The 17223-nt window shown below is 42.5% G+C and overlaps 1 protein-coding gene and 1 non-coding gene across 2 annotated transcripts in view; one reads left to right on the forward strand and one right to left on the reverse strand.

The window, feature by feature from the left end:
- Positions 1–17223, reverse strand: part of Mcmbp (minichromosome maintenance complex binding protein) — a 40664-nt gene that overhangs the window by 20564 nt on the left and 2877 nt on the right. Inside the window, exons 2-5 of the mRNA XM_021168361.1 lie at positions 6452–6537; positions 5402–5542; positions 5269–5310; positions 2057–2158 (exon numbers count right to left, since the gene is read on the reverse strand). Of these exons, the coding sequence (XP_021024020.1) occupies positions 2057–2158; positions 5269–5310; positions 5402–5542; positions 6452–6537 (371 nt within the window). The remainder of the gene's footprint in view (positions 1–2056; positions 2159–5268; positions 5311–5401; positions 5543–6451; positions 6538–17223) is intronic.
- Positions 15197–15298, forward strand: LOC115031573. Its single transcript, XR_003837254.1, has one exon. It is a non-coding gene; the product is annotated as a U6 spliceosomal RNA (small nuclear RNA).

Here is a 17223-nt window from a genome sequence, read left to right on the forward strand (position 1 = left end):
AGTACAAAAGACATCTTATATAAGAGGAATAAGAGTGATAGCTAACCTTTCACCAAAGAAGAATGGAGGCAGAGACAATGGCACTGTATCATTACCACACGAGCAAAGAGGAACGTATGCCAATCATGGACTCTACAGCGAGTGAAAACGTCATTCAAAAAGGAAGCTGAAAAGACTTTCAGTTGAACTTTCATGAAGGAATTCACCACCCTAAGACCTGTTCTTTTAAAAAAGGGGAAGGAGGCATCTAAGGGAAATCGTTTCACATAAACAGAGAGAACTGGAGATAGTGAATGTGTTCGCGAGTATAAACGATGTGGGTTCTCCCTCAGTGTCCGGAGAAGACAGCGGCAGTCAAAGCACACGGGCCAGAGTGATAGCTCGGCCGTCAAGAGCCAGAGGACCAGAGTCTAGTTCCTGGGACTAACAACCAACCACCTGCAACAGCAGGTCCAGGGTAACCAATGACTTCTTTTAGATATATCTTAAAGGAAACAAACAAACAAGTAGATAAATTGACCGACTGGTTTAAAATAGAGCTAGAAAGACAGCTGGCTCAGTGGTTAAGAGCACTGGTTTCAAAAGGGCCTTGGTTTCGTCCCGGGCACCCAGAGAGAGGGCAGTAACAGTTTTAAACTCCTACTCCAGTTCCAGGGCATCTGATACTCTCCTCTGGCCTCCAAGGGCCTCAGACATATCCTTGGTGCACAGGCATACATTCAGTCAACAACAACAACAACAACATACACATAAACAAATAGATAAATACAAATAGCACAGGTTCTCTGTATAGTTTACACACAAATGAAATACACGATGCCAATAACACAAAGAGAGGGAGGGAGACAATCGAACAACAGTGCTGCGACAACCAGAGATGAAAGAGATCACATGGAAGAACAGAAAGCAGGGCACTGGTGAGAGGAGCTTGCCGCTCTAATGCTAGAGTGGGATTATTTATTTTAACTGCCAATACGAGAAAATCTGAAATCAGTAACTGAGTGTCTCACTCAGGAAACCAGAAATACCATACCCCAAACAGGTCAGGGGCAGGAGTGCTTACCTAGCATGCAAAAGGGGCTGGGTTCAAACCTCAGCTCTGTAAAGAGGAAAAGGTAGAAAAGCTAAACCCAGACAAAGTCAAATAAAAGGAAGGAAGCAGAGGTCAGTAGACAAGGCACCTGACAAACTCCTGGCAACAGAGCAGGGCAGAAAAGACCAAGCAGCAGCACTAAGGATAAAAGCAAGCAAGCTAGAGAACCCACTGCACGAAAGGAGATGGAAAAGGCTTAACGGTCAAAGTGTGGCCAGGCTGGGAGTCATCCCAGCATCTGGGGGAGGACCAGGACCTGAAGCTATATGAGCTCTATCAGACCTCACATAAAACACATCCACCACCAAAAACCAAACCAAACCGGCCACCTCCCAAAACTCAAGTTTTAACTAAATGACTGAAACAAGTGTTCAAAGGCTCAGTCGACTGGAGCTGGAGAGATGGCTCAGTGGCTAAGAACATTGGCTGCTCTTAGAGAGGATCCAGGCTCTGTGCCCAGAACCTACATAACCATTGTAACTCCAGTTCAAAAGGATGTGAAACCCTCTTCCAACTTCCCAATGAGCTCCTATGAGCATGATGTGTCCATGAAAAAACCATACACACACACACACACACACACATCTGTTTGTAACTCCAGTTCTAGGGCTTCCGACACCTTCACACAGACGAACATGCAGGCAAAACACCAATGCACATAAAAAACAGAAATTATATAAAAACTATTCTATTTGAAACTACTTATTATTGTGATAATATTTAACTACCTATAAATCTATCTCAACCTATTTTAACAATATTTCACTCCAGGAATATATCATAATTTAGGTATTGCTCTGTGATTAATATGTCTTACTAAATACATTACTAAATACATTTTTTTCCAGCTAATGTTGCCAAGGTAAAAAGACTACCAATCTAAAATCTGGATTTTGATCCTTTAAATTAAAAAAAAAAAAAAAAGAATCATGCAGCAAACAGTGAGGTTTAGATAAAGGATATCTCTTTGACCCACGAAGACTCGCCGGGCACGGGGACACAGTAGAAGGTCTGTCTTTCCGAAGTGGTAGACCTTGGAGAGTTCAAGTCAAGTTCTTGTTGAGGCTGTAATATACAGAAACATATTTTTAAAATTTTGTTAAAAGATACATTTTCACATTATAAAATCATTACCTCCAGTTAATGTAAATAATAAGCAATTAATCAAGCAAAGAAACATCTCCTTATGTAGCTCTGGCTAAAATGAAACTGGTGATCCCCCTGCCTCAGACTCCCAAATATTGGGAAGCATTGTAAGGGACATGCTGCCACTACCACACACTCTGCTTCCAAAATGACCTTTTTTCTTTTTTCTTTTCTTTTCTTTTCTTTTTTTTTCTTTTCTTTTCTTTCTTGAGGGCGGGGTGTGTGTGTGTGTCACCTTGTAGGTCTAACATTTGGCAATCCTCCTGTATCAGCCACCCAAATTCTGGGATTATAATAAGCCACTCCATTCAGCTTTCTAACTTCCAGTTTTAATACCTTTACTTCCTTGTGTGCACTCGGGGAAGAGGGGTACGTATGGTATGTATGCATGCCAAGGCTTACATACGGAAGTGCAAGGATACCCTGCCAAAGCTGGTGCTCTCCTTCTACCAAGTGGGTCTCAGGGACTGAACTCGGTCATCAGGCTTGGCAGCAATTGCTCTTATGCACAGAATCACTTCATCAGTCCCCAAGCTACCATTAAAAAACAATAAAACCCTGCAGTGGTGGTACATGCCTTTAACCCTAGGATGTGGGACGCAGGGGCAGGTAGATCACTAACTTTGAAGCCAGCCTGGTCTACAGAGTGAGTTCCAGGATAGCTAGGGCTACACAGAGAAACCCTGTCTCAAAAACCAAACCAACCAAACCAACCAACCAAACAGTCCCTCATGTTTACAGACACACACATAAAATCACCAACTTCATTACATCATTTTCATATATGTAACATGTACTTTACTCATATTTAAGCTGGAAACTGATTTTTTTGTTTTGCTTTTGAAACAAGGTCTGATGTATACCAGGCTGGCCTCAAACTCAATATGTACTGAGGATGACCCCGAATGTCTGATGTGCTGAGACTGAACCCCGTGCCTCATGCATGCTAGGCAAGCATGTTATAGTCTCCATCTTCAGACTATATTTGTATCTGTTCTCCCCTAGGGGCAAGGTCCCTTTCACTGGAACTCATTGGCTTTCATCTAAGATTGGTTTGCTTTTGCATTTTTGAGACAGGGTTCTCTGTGTAGTCCTTCCTGTGCTGCAATTCACTTTGTAGACTAGGCTGGCCTTAAATTCTGCCTGGCTCTGCCGTCCAAGTACTGAGATTAAAGGCATGTACCACCACCACTCAGCTCAAGAATTTATTTGTTTGTTTGTTTGTGTATGTCAGACACACAAACTCTCTCTGAGCCTGTGGCAGTGTTATTTATCTATTTATTTATTTGTGGCAGACACACAAACTCTCTCTGAGCCCGTGGCAGTGTTATGCCAAGATTACCAACTTGTAATTTATGCTACTGTACACAGAGGAGGAAACCTCCTCTGTAATAATAATATGATCACCAATACATTGTAACTTCTTAAAGAAGCACCGATAAAGTCAATCCATTAACCTGGTATCGCATTTGTCTTACAGAAACATTTTAAAAGGAAAAGACACATGACAAAGAGGGGCAGCATGTGTGAGATTAGGGAGAGCCATTGTTAAGCGAGCCCACTACTCTAAATCATTGTCAGGAGTTACGCTGAGGCTTCCCAGTTACAGCTGGTGCTCTGTTCCGTGAACCCGCTAACTATGGAGGACTCGTTTCAACTAAAATGACTCTTCTGAACTGTATAATTGTAGCTAGTATTAATATGCTTATCAATCAACTCTCAGGAAATCTGAGTAAGAGGTTAAAAAAAAAAAGTTAAAAGCTCCAGATAAGATGATGGAGGTTCTAGGTCCATAGAGCAGAGAGCCAGACCCAGAAAAGGTAACAGCAGAGGTCTCACCTTCATACTGACCTACCTGGTTAACCCCCACCTATAATTCTCATTTCCTTCCCCAAAATGGACAATTAAAGTTTGTGTTTCAATAGAAAACACGTGAAAAACACAAAGCAAATGGCAGGAGACATTACTAGCTATCTGGTCTATTTTGACTTGCTAGTGGTCTTTTTTACTGTTAACATAAAAATAAGCTGTTTCCAGGCCCAGCTAAGACACCACATACTACACAGGCATCAAAGTGAAGCCTTTTTCTCCTATTATCAGAAATGCAATGCACAGAAAGGAACAGAAGCCAGATAGTTCAGAGTCCCTTTACCAATGCTGTCAGGTAAAGCTCCGCCTCCACACTATCCTGTGGGGCCTAGCATTTATGGAACCCTATACGCAGTAGTGGCCACCCTTTCACAGCTACATGACACCCAAAACTCTGCTTCCCTGTCAGGAATACACAGAAGAGTGCTTTCATTACTTCCTTCTGCCCATGAAAACTTGGTTTTAAAGCCCATATGTAAAGTCAAGCGTGATAGTAAAACTCGTGTAGAAGCAGGACAGACGCAAGTCCACGTCAGGCCAGTCAGGCTACACAGTCAGAGCCTCACTCCAAAAGGGCAGGTTCTCAAGTTGGAGGGAGGAAGTGTTCAATGGTAACTATGCTTCTTTACCTCTGACTCCCACTCCCACTCCCAGCAACCTTCCCCAGAAAGCCAGAGTGGGATTTACGTGTATCTGATTGAAGGAGTGGTAAGGTAAGTTCAGCGGGCAAAGGTACTTTCTGTTGACCCTGATGGCTTGGGATCCATATGGACGTCCTTAGACCTCCTGGCGCAGCCTTCTGCTTTACAAAATGAGCAAGCAAATGTTTAATTCTATCTAGTTGAGAAAGTGCTAAGTCTAAGGTAAGCTTTTACTTTTGTTTAAAGAAAAAAAAAAATCACTGTACTTTTAGTCACAGATACTAAGGAAGAGTCCTGTCATTTATAATCTTGCCAGAAATCTTTCAAAATAGTAAGATTATGTTAAAAAATTTTTTAAAAGAAAAAAAAAAAAAAAAAAAAAAAAAATTCTGCCTGACTTTTTTAGAATCATTCACATACAACACAAGTATACTGAAAACCAACCAAAGAAAGAGAAATTCTCTTTTTAGGCAGAAAACTCATGCTGACACCAGCCTCAGACACCGTAAGGATACATACCCCACATTCTGCTACATCTCTGTATTTTCCAAAATGAAGAACCTATGACCAAAACGCAGGACAAAGTATTATATAAATGTGATTAATATTACAAATTACAGACAGCATGGTTCAGGGAGGAAGCAATACATACGCGTGCTTTTGTGTTCTGGTTAACTGTCTCATAAATTCCCATGTAAAACTCAGGGTCAAACATATCCTGAATCATGCAACGAAACTTGACAAAGCTGTTGGGCTTCAGATAATGAAGGGGCACTTCATTCAGCGATGGTACCTTTGGAGAAAACAGGCAAGCAAATTAGCAAAGCTGTTGCCTGGAACAGACACATCTTCAAAACCTAGCCCTACCCAGCTGTGTGTGCTCACTGCTCAACATAACATCTGCTAGAGAAGAATTGAGGGCTCTCAATTCCTCCAAGTTCGTGTGACAACGCTTCCTCTAGCACGATGCTTTTCCTTCTAAAAGCATCCACGGTGTGTGTAATGCCTCCCTGACTGCCTTCTTTTGGTTCAGTTTTGTTTTCTTGTTTTTGATTTCTTTCTTTAAAGATTGATGTATGTACATGTATATGTACATGAACACTCTGTGTGCCAGAGAGGACATTAGATGTCAGTACAGACGCTGTGAATAGCCAGGTAGTTGTTGGAAGTTTAACTCAAGGCCTCTGAAAGAGTAGCCAGTGTCCTTAACAACTGAGCCCTCTCTCCAGCTCCCGTGTCTGCTTTCTTTTGAGACAGTATCACTTTGCAGCTCAGCACGGTGTGAAATTCACTAGTAGCCCAGGCTAGCCCCAAATTCATCAGGCTCCTCCGGTGTCAGCCTCCTAAGCCCCCATGTTGTGAACATCAACATCCTGAGGGCTGCTGAACCCTTGCAGTCAGCAGAAAAGCATAGGCTTTGATGAGTTCCTCTCAACATTCACACATGCCAATTCTTTTAGGAAGGAACAAAACAAAGGTGACAACCACTCTTAGAAGCACACTTTACTCCGCAGAGCAGTCATCTGCTGCCATCTAGAGGCACAACACAGAAGCATCAGACCGAAGCCCCTTCATTTTCACCACAGACTTGGAAGAGTTTTAAGCACTCACTTCTCTACTTCTAGTCACGTGGCTGGTGGGGCTGTCTACTCTGCTGAGAGACACTATAGCCAGCCAACTCACACAACAGCAGTAAGCTCACCCATTTAGGAGCATTATTTTCCTTCAGCTTTTCCTTGAAGTATTCAATAACTTTCTTCTCCCAGTCAGGATTAACTCCATTTTGTGCTGAAAGAGAAATTTGGTCATCAAAGCACAACATAGGCCAACAGATTATGTTCAGGTCAGCAATACGTAAGCTGAATAGTTAATACAAGTAAATATGCAGCTGGGACACTCACAGGTATTCAAGGGGTTTCCCTGCTGGGCACTGGGCGCCGGGCACCACAACTCAGGCTGCCGGGCACCGGGCACCGGAAACCCAGGCTGCTTGCCCTTAGCTCTCTGCCATTAACCACTGAGAGCCGACACCTGTGGAGCAGTATGTGGTTCATCCAGACATAGCAGCACAAGCTCGGTATACACAGCACTTGGCTCAAATACTTTTAGATACAGTAACACACCGTGAAATGTAACGTGGAGACTTTAAACCACATCTGCTTATTTGCTTAGTGTGTGTATGTGCATACACATGGGCAACGAGGCCAGAGAACAACTTGCAGGAGTTGGTTCTTGGGGATCTAACTCAGGTCAATCATCAGGCCTGTCAGAAGTTCAGGGTTCTTCAGCTATATAGGAGCCTGGGCTACATGAGCCATCTCAAACAAAATAAACACAAACCAGAAAAACAAAAAACAAACCTAAACTATAATTCTGTCCTTCAACACCAATTATACTGCTATGTAAGTGATGTTTTAGCCTTCTAGTGCTACATATAGAGACAGTATGTCTGTCACTCTCTTATCAGAGAGGCTCATCACCCAAAGTGGCAGCCAGTTCTCCACTACACATACAGTATTATCTTGCCCTCACAATGAAGAAACAACCTGCAGGGGGAACTTACAGGAGATGAAAAGGAAGACCAAAGAGGGAGTAACCCACAGAACACAGATTCTTATGGACTGAACCCCCAGCTTACATGCCTACAAGCTTTCGTGTTTGTCACATGGCTGCCTTAAGTAGATGGCGAATGAGGGGAATGTGTTTCTAACTGTGATGTAGATGAGCCTGTCGGAAACACTCACAAAAATCCTGCTTTAGCAGAATGTCCAAACATTTCCCCCTTAGCTACTCACAGGCTTATCCACGTGGTGGAAGGAGAGAGCTGACTCACCAAGGTCTTCTGACCTCTGTAAGTGCACCACCTGCATTTATATGCATTAATACCTCTGTAAGTGCACCACCTGCATTTATATGCATTAATTAATTAGTTCAATTTTTTTTTTTTTAAAATGAAGAACAAAACAAGCCTTGGTGCCATACTTCAGGTCTTGCTCTTAGACCTACAACCAACTGAATCAGTTTCTGTGAAGTATGAGGGTTAGGTTGAGATTTCCAACTTTTGCATATCAATGTTTAGGCATGTTTCAAAGAACATCCTTTACCATTGGATTCCTGTGTTCTTTGATTAAAAATAAAGAAAGAAAGAAAGAAAGAAAGAAAGAAAGAAAGAAAGAAAGAAAAGAAAAGGGAAGAAAAAGAAAGTTCAGCGTCACAGCAATGGCCACTGAAAAGACTTTGTAAGGAGGACGGAACCACACGGAAGGGACAGACAGGATGGCTCTACTTAGTATGGGAACTGAACCAGGCCAGTTCCTAAAGACATCGAGGAGAGGCTGGAGGGAAGGCATGGTGGTTAGTTTGTGATTACAAGGGATGCCCTGGTGGGGCTTACTTCCCAAAACTAAGCCAAAAACTAGTAACCTTAAAACAAGGAAACCATCAAGGAGGGTTCACTGTGGAAGGAAGACTGAGAAGAAAATGTGTGAAGAGCTACAGGTCGCGGTAAGGTAGAACCAATGACAAACCAAGTCTGAATGATAGGAAAGTAGTTCAATTTTTTGGTTATTGGAGCAGTGTGTGTGTGTGTGTGTGTGCGCACACGCGTCTACATTCGAGCTCGTGTATAATGGACAAAGAACAACCTAGGATGTTGTTAGAAATTGCCCACTGATTTTTTGGAAAGGATCTCTCCCTGACCTGGCACTTGCCAAGTAGGCAAGCTGGCTAGCCAACCAACTACAGGAATTTGCCTATTTCTACCTCCCTAGTGCTGGGAGTAAGGTTCTGCACTCACTCCCCACTGAGCTTTTATATGTAAATTCTGGGGACTGAACTCAGGTCAACATGCTTGCAAGCCATGAACTGTTTCCCAGTATGACAGCCAGACTCTTTAAAGCTCAGAAAAGACAAGGAATTAGATTCGTTCTTAGAACCTCCAGATGGGGATGTAAATCCTGCTGACAACTTGATTTTTACGCCGGTGATACATGTCAGACTTCTGGCCTCTAGAGCTGTAAAGTAATGAATCTATATTGTTTCCAGCCATTGTGTGGTATAAGTTAGTGCTGGAACCCAAGTCTTCTGTTCTATCTGTACAGCTAGTCCACAGTGGAATTACCTCCTTATTCCTGGTATGGTAATTTGTCTTCTTTTTTCTTTGCTAGTCTAGCTTAGAGCTTTATCAGTTTTGCTAATAAGAAGGAAATAAAAGATTAGGGATTTAGTTCAGTAGTTCAATCCCCAATTACACCCCCTCCACATACACACAAATCTCTAATCACACTCAAAGAAAAAGCAAAGCGGGGCTGCACACGGAGCTCAGTTGGTGGTGTCTATCTGCATAAACCAGGTGCAGTGGCGCATGCCTACACCCAGGAGATGGAGGCAGAAGGATGGGAATGTTCAAGTTCATGGCCACTGAGCAGAGATGCATGCTCCCAAAGGATCACTGAGTTCAGTCCCTTGAGGAGGAAGAGAGCCCAGCCCCAAAAGCTGCTCTGACCACCACATGCACACTGCCTGCAAAGCGTAGCAACTTCCTGCAGTGTAATAAATAGACAGTTGTTAGTAAGTTTAAGACACCTTCATATACTAGTGCGCTTAAGGCAGTCTGTAGTACATAAGACTGTCTCAAGTATTTCACTGATTAGCTGTTTTCTTGTTTTCGATCCTTAATTTCTGTTCTTCCTTCATTATTTGCTTTTCTTTTCTCCATGTGCCTTGGGTTTCAGTTCGCATTTCTGATTTCATAAATGGACACATGCTTGAAGTCTTCTTTTCATACACAGCACAGTCTCTGGCTGTACTTAGAGGATGGTCTTGGTTTTTATTTTTCGAGACAGGGTTTCTCTGTGTAGCCCTGGCTGCCCTGGAACTCACTTTGTAGGCCAGGCTGGCCTCGAACTCAGAAATCCGCCTGCCTCTGCCTCCCAAGTGCTGGGATTAAAGGCATGCGCCACCACTGCCCGGCTAGAGGATGTTCTTACATTTCCATTTTTGTGTAGCTGGAAACAATTTTAAGTTTCATAGGGCCTTCTTTTTGATCTACTGTGTTTATAAGTGTTCTACAAGTCTGAATTTTTGTCATCTTTCGGATTTCCGGTCCTCTCTTATTACAGACAGAACACACACAATGACTTCCCTTCTCTGAAGTCTGCTGATACTTGCTCATAACTCAGAATGGTTTATCTTGGCCCAGGTTCCACATGTGCTTGGACAGTGCGGGTTCTGGGGCGGGGAGGTGAACATACTAAATGAGCCTGCGTGGCTGGCACTCAGCTTTAAGAGCTCTACTAATTCTCCAACTACTGGAAGCAGCAAGCCCTGCAGCTATGGCTGCACACGTGGCCCACTCCAGCTCGACGTGTGTGCAGGCGGTCTGAAGCTCTGCAGCTGGTGCATGCATGTCATGCCTTCTTATGAAAAGACCTACTGCAAAGCCATATGTATCTTCCTTTCTTCTCGGAACAGCTTTCAAAACTATTTTAAAACTTGGGGTTGTCCAGGTAATAGCGATGCACAACTTTAATCCCAGGAGGCAGAGGCAGGTGGATCTACAGGTTGGAGGGTAGCCTGGTCTACAGAGTAAATTCCAGCCAAGAAACCCTATCTCAAAAAACAAGCAAGCAAACAACACACACAATATTACATCATTCTCTCCATCCATCACCCACATCCTGTTATCCCTCTCAATAAACTCTCTTTCAAATTCATGACTTTTTATTCTTTAACTATCATTGTTTGTGTGTGTGTGTATGTGTGTATGTATGTGTGTGTCAATAGGTACATAAGTACAACCTATTGAGTCCTTTTACTATTGCTTATAGGTATTATTTTTAAGGCTGAGCATCTGGGATTGGTGTAGAGAACATCTCTGTGTACTGAATGGATTCAACACCTGTCAGTTAAAGCTGATTGACCTGTAACTGAGGCAGGAAATAGAAGATGGACAGAGAGGATTCTGGGAGAGAGCAGGAGGATTGGCCCAGGAACATGGAGGAGGTTAGAAGCACAGGAGCTGAGCAGAGGTAACCAGCCATGTGGCAGAATTTAAGATCAGAATAAATGAGATACTAAGTTATGATTGAATTGGGGAACAGCCAAAGCTTAAAAATATATTTGAGTCTCAAGAGTCATTCTTGAAGCCTAGGGCCAGGACAAAAAATATGACTTTTACAGATTGGGGAAGAGGAAATTCATCCTTTCTTAGCTGTGCAAACAGACCCTTCTTAAAGAGTATGACAGATTCCCAAAATATCTGTTTTAGTATTTAGGAAAACTCAATGAAAATCCCATGTATCATTATGCTCACTGCCCATAAGGAATGTGTAGGAAGAGAAAAACAGAAAGTCCTGAAACCACAAGCCCCTTACCACGATAAACCCACACTACTAAATCACCTTTAGGAATTTGAGGATAGTTCCAAATTTTCCCTGATGGGTTACAGATTAATCTGTGTAAATTAGTGTTTGTGGAATACTAAAGTGGGGGTTAGAGAAAAAATAACTTTGAACATCTCTTTCAAATACCAAGAAAAACAAGACACAGAATAATCTACTAATCAACATATGCAGATAGAAAAGCAGTAAAACTAAGGACAAACATCAAGGACTGGAAAACGAAAACACCAACACAAATGACTAATATTAAAATAGACAAATCTCTGGGTGGGGCAGTTCACATTCAAAATCCTAGTACCTAGGAGACAGAGGCAGAAGAAAAAAGGAGTTCAAAGCCAGCCTGGGCTACATAAGACTAGAAAGGGCTGGGGGTAAGGGGAGACAAGTTGGGGAGGGGGAGGGAGAGGGGGGAGGGAAAGAGAATGAAAATAAGACGAAATTTTTAGGAAGCCATTCAAGAGGGAAAAAACTGCAAGCAAAATCATAGGTGTTGGGGAGATGGCTCTGGTGGAGGGCTACTTGCCTAGCATTCATGAAGTCCTGGGTTTGATTCCCAGTGCTTCATAAAACAAGCAATGGTGGTACACACCTGTAATCATAGCACTAGGCACAGGGAGGACGGATCAAATTCAAGGCCACCCTTGGCTGTTATAAATTCAAGGCCAGTTTGTTCTACATGATACTCAGTCTCAAAAAAAACAAAAAAACAAAAATAAGCCGGGCAGTGGAGGCACACGCTTTTAATCCCAGCACTTGGGAGGCAGAGGCAGGCGGATTTCTGAGTTTGAGGTCAGCCTGGTCTACAAGTGAGTTCCAGGGCAGCCAGGGATACAAAGAGAAACCCTGTCTCGGAAAAAAAAACCAAACCAAACAAACAAAAAACCAAGCATAGTATAGCCAAAAGAACAGATTGATGGAACAAAATAAATAGCCTATAAGCTTATCAACATTGATGTAGCCACCTGAACTTTCAAAGGAACAAAAGCAATATAGCAATGTTCAATAAACAATGGAGAAAGAACTGTAAGAAACAATATCAGAACAAATGAGTAACCCTGCAAAAATTACCTCAAATCTATCACAAATTAACTTAAAATAGATCACAGAACTAAACAAACAAAAGTAACATTATAAAACTCACAGAGTATCACACAGAAGAAAACCTAGATGTTTGGCTAAAACTGTTTAAATAAAATACCAAAGACACACTCCACAAAAGAAAATGATAAGCTAGACTTAACTACTTTTCTGTTTCATGAAGGAAAGTGTGAAAAAAGGAAACACAGACAGACAAAACAAACACACACACACACACACACACACACACACCATTACAGAGGGATGAAAATACAGACAGAATACTAACCACACTATATGCAGGTGAGAAAGTGTCCAAACTGATCTTTAAAGAAAACAAATTCTGGCCATTTGGTGATGGCTTACACCTTCAATTGTTATCACTAGGAGATGGAGGCAGGAACTGGAACTCTGTGAGTTCCAGAACAGCCAGTGCTACACAGACACCCTGTGTAACTCCCCCCCCCCGCCCCCCCCCAAAAAAAAACAACAACAAGGAAAACCAAACCAAACCTAACTAAGCCAAAAGGGCAACCCTGGGATGCAAATCAGCACAGAGTGCTCTCTCTGCCTTGGCAGTAGGAGTTGTTAACACAGCAATTTCCATTCACTGCTGCTGGAGAGCAGAACCCAGTCTGTCAGTCTGCCACTGAGCTAAATATATTCCTACCACACTACCCTAGCAATGCATACTATGGACTTTGGATAACATGTTAACGCCTATTTGTTTAAAATATATATACATTTGGGGCAGGGCCTTGTGGACAGAGGTCACAGGACAACTTTTTAAATAATCATTCATGTTATTTTATATGGAAATGTGGTACCTGAATATACATATACATACCATGTGGGAGCTGACGGGGGACAGAAGAGGGAGCCCATGGAACTGGTTAGTTACAGTTCCTGTGTAGTTCCTGTGACTCTAGTCGGGTCCAGAGGACAACTGTTCTCGGCCACCTTTAGACATGGGTTAGCTCAGGTCATTAAGTTAGCAAGTCACTGAGCCACCTCAGCTCCATAAGGATGTCCTAACTGGGACGAATATACTTCGCTGGGACAAAACATTACCATTTGGAGAAAGTGCAGATGTTACATAGAAAATCTTTACCTTTCAATCAATTTTCCTGTGAACTTAAAAAATAATTCAAATAAATTGCTTTAAAAAAAAAAGTAAGAGCAACAAAATTAAAATGGACAGAAAAGTCTCCAATGATTGTAAAAGCAAACAGGGTTTAGAATAGTAGTGTTCTAGGTTATAAACAATAATAGTTGATGTTTAGCTGTCTCTTCTCAAAATCCTGGAGATAACACCCAGGTCTCAAATGTGGCCAGCATATGCTCCATCATGAGGCTACTGCCTTCGATCCCAACCCTCTCTCACCCAAGCTTTTGCTTACTTAAAAACAGAGCCTCGCTATATAGCCCAGGCTGGCCTTGAAATTGGTGGTCTTCCTGCTTCCACCTCTTGAGTGGATTCCAGGTATATGTGTGTGAACCCATAGGACATTGGGTATCATTTTTTGACAGCTGTCTTTTGAAATAGGGACTCCTGCTGACCCAGAGATCACCAAGTAAGCCAGGACTCAAATGCAAATATAAGCACACAAATATAAAAGCTGCTTACAATCCCAGCAGTTGGGGTGGAGACAGGCAGATTCTAGGAACTGGTTAGCCTGCTCCCCTAGCCAAAGCTGCCCAACTGTGGGTAGAGTGAGAGACCCTGCCTCAAGAGAGTGAGACACAGGGTGACTTGATTGAGCAGATACCTCAGTCATCCTTTAATGTCTGTTCTATATGTATTCAGTCAGACAGACACACATACATACCATCCTCCACAATAAAATAGAAAAAAGTCATAGCAGTCAAGACTACTACAGTTCTGGCATGGAGAGAGATCATACAGACCACTGAGTGGAAACAAAATAAAACATACTTTACCATCAACTGGTTTTTTAACAAATGTGCCAAAACTATAATAAGGAAAAGACAGTCTCTTCAACAAATTAGACTGGGAAAGCTGGCCAGTTATATGCAAAAGAATAACTTCCCTACCTCACACTATATTAAAAAAACAAAACAACAAAAAATACAACAGTATGGGCAAATACATAGACACCCAAAAATTTAAAAAACGGAAAACAAATGAAGTTTTATCAAAATTAAAAATTCATGGCCACATTGCTGAGGGGGAGAAAATTCTCTGTATCAAGCACACAGACAATCCTTGGCGATGCTTGTGGGCCAGAAAGAGACAAAAACAAAATTCCACAATTTAACAAGAAAAAAGATAACTACAACCTTTGCCTAAGGTAGTGTGACACACGTCTTTAATTCTAGCATTGGAAGGCAGAGACAAATGGACCTCTGTGAGTTCGAGGCCAGCCAGAGCTGTTTACGCAGAGAAATCTGCAAAACAAAATGCCTTGCCTACACAGTAAGTCTGGAGCTTGCCAAGAATTTGATACCTGGTTTAAAAAAGAAATCGTCAGGCCGGACAGTGGTGGAGCATGCCTTTGGGATGCTCCCAGCACTTGGGAGGCAAAGGCAGGCGGATTTCTGAGTTCGAGGCCAGCCTGGTCTACAGAGTGAGTTCCAGGACAGCCAGGGCTACACAGAGAAACCCTGTCTCGAAAAACCAAAAAAAAAAAAAAAAAAAAGGAAATCGTCTGGGACGTAGCTCATTGGCTAGAGCCTGGAGTATATGAAATACTGTCTCCCCACTCACTGTCTGCAAAGGACTTGAACAAAACAACAAAAAAAATGGTCTAGGAATGCATTCACTATGTTATGTGGTTCTGGCTGGCCTCAGACTGACCTGCAGCAAAACAAACGTTTTCCTGTCACCTTCCAAGTGCTGAGCTTACAGGCATGCAACATTACACATATATTTTCAACAGACATTTCTTTACAGAGAATACCCAAATGCCAATATACAAGATGTTATTTGTTATTAGTGAAATTAAAATAAGATCCCAGCAGCACACACACTAACACTGGAACAATATAGAGATCAGCACGGCCCCTGTAGAAGGATGACAATGTAAATTTGTTAAGTGTTCTGTATTTAAAGAAAAAAAAAAAAATCCCAGCAGTGTACAACCTCACTCCCACCCAAATGGCTATTATAAAAAAGAAATTCTCCAGAAAGATCTGGAGAAATCAGAATGTATGTGTCTTGGTTAGGTTTCTTCTACTGTGATAAAACACTGTGACCAAAAGCAACTTGGGGAAGAAAGGGTTTAGTTAATTCATCTTACTGATTGTAGTCCACCATTCAGGGAAGTCAGAGCAGAGACTCAAGAACTCAGAAATCTGCCTGCCTCTGCCTCCCAAGTGCTGGGATCAAAGGCATGCGCCACCACTGCCCAGCTCTAAATTATAAGTTTTATGTGAATTATATCTGAATTAAAGACGTTGTGCCACTTTAAAAAGCCACATGCAAACCACTGGAAAGTAGAACAGTTGAAAAGGTTCTGCTAGGCGGATTTCTGAATTCGAGGCCAGCCTGGTCTACAAAGTGAGTTCCAGGACAGCCAGGACTACACAGAGAAACCCTGTCTTGAAAACAACAACAACAAAAAACAAACAACCCAAAGGTTCTGCTCATAGCTTTAATCCCTGCACTTGAGAGGCAGAGGCAGGAGAATAGATGTGAGTTTGAGGTCAGCCTGGTCTATATAGTGAGATCCTATCTTAGAAAAATAAATAAATAAATAAAAGGAGCTTCATTCGACGGGAGAACATCCAATGACTTACTTAACAGACCTGCATTGGCCTTAACCACGTGTTAGTGTTTATTTATAACTGAAATACACATTTGGCCATGACTGTTCAATTCAGACTTCTTTGAAAACCTCCCCACTGTCAGGGCACCGTCTCAACAGCCATGGCTGTCCTACACAACCCTCACGCTCATCAGAGCTAGAATCATGAGCTGACAGTAGAGTCTACCCTGGGCCAAGTAGATTCTCTATCCCTAGAATTCGGGTGAGGTAAGTGTGGGCTGGAACTGAGAACAAGTGAGTTTGATATGGAAGAGAAAAGGAGCAAGTTAATACACAAAGCTGAGTGTCCGCAGAGGGCTACCTGACATCCTCCTGCTTCTTAGTCCTAGGACTCGACTCGACTCTGATCCTCAGAATGCCCAGGCCCTTTCCCTGGGCTCCAGCCTTAGCACACATTCGTCTTTAGTGCCTATCAAGAGCGGGGTGGTAGAACAGAAGAGCTCCAAGCTGGGCTCAGACAAGACAGTGGACTGATGACAAGATCAGAGCAGCTTCTACTGATCTTATCACTGCTTTGAACTTTGGAAAACACTTGTGATTAGACTCACACTTTGCCCTTCACACGCTTGCCAGCCTCATCCTGAATGAACCAAGGAACCAAATTAAGCCAAAACTGAAACACCTAAATCGAAGAGGCAGCCGGTTACAAGCAGCCCGGAATCAGAAGCAGTTGTGTGGCCAGGAGGATGACCAAGGGAGAGAGAACACCTGATGTCCACAGAGCGAGGTTTGTTTCTCAGCTCTGAAAAGTGAAGAAGAAGAAGAAGAAGAAGAAGAAGAAGAAGAAGAAGAAGAAGAAGAAGAAGAAGGTGGTATTAATAGGTGGTGGTATTAATTCAAGTTATTAATATGGGGTGGGGGTAAGCATAGTGATACACAGATGTGATCCCAGCACTTGGAAAGCGGAGGCATCTTTGATTAGTGAGCTGGTGGCCAACCTGAGCTACACAAAACACTGTCTCAACAAAACAAGGAAACAAATGAAGAATAAGAAGAAAACTGGATAAAAAGTGTATCCTAGCACCCACAGACCACGGCTCACAACTGCTGTAACTTCTGGTATCCCAGGGCACCTGTCCATGTACACATATCCTCAGAGAAACGCACAAGTAGATATAAAAACACTTCAGAAGACATACAGGTAAAAGCCAGAAGAGTGGGCTGGCAAGATGGCTCAGCAGGTAAAAGCACTGACTGTTTGTTCTTCC

This window comes from Mus caroli, chromosome 7 (assembly GCF_900094665.2).
Source record: "Mus caroli chromosome 7, CAROLI_EIJ_v1.1, whole genome shotgun sequence".
NCBI lineage: Eukaryota > Metazoa > Chordata > Mammalia > Rodentia > Muridae > Mus > Mus caroli.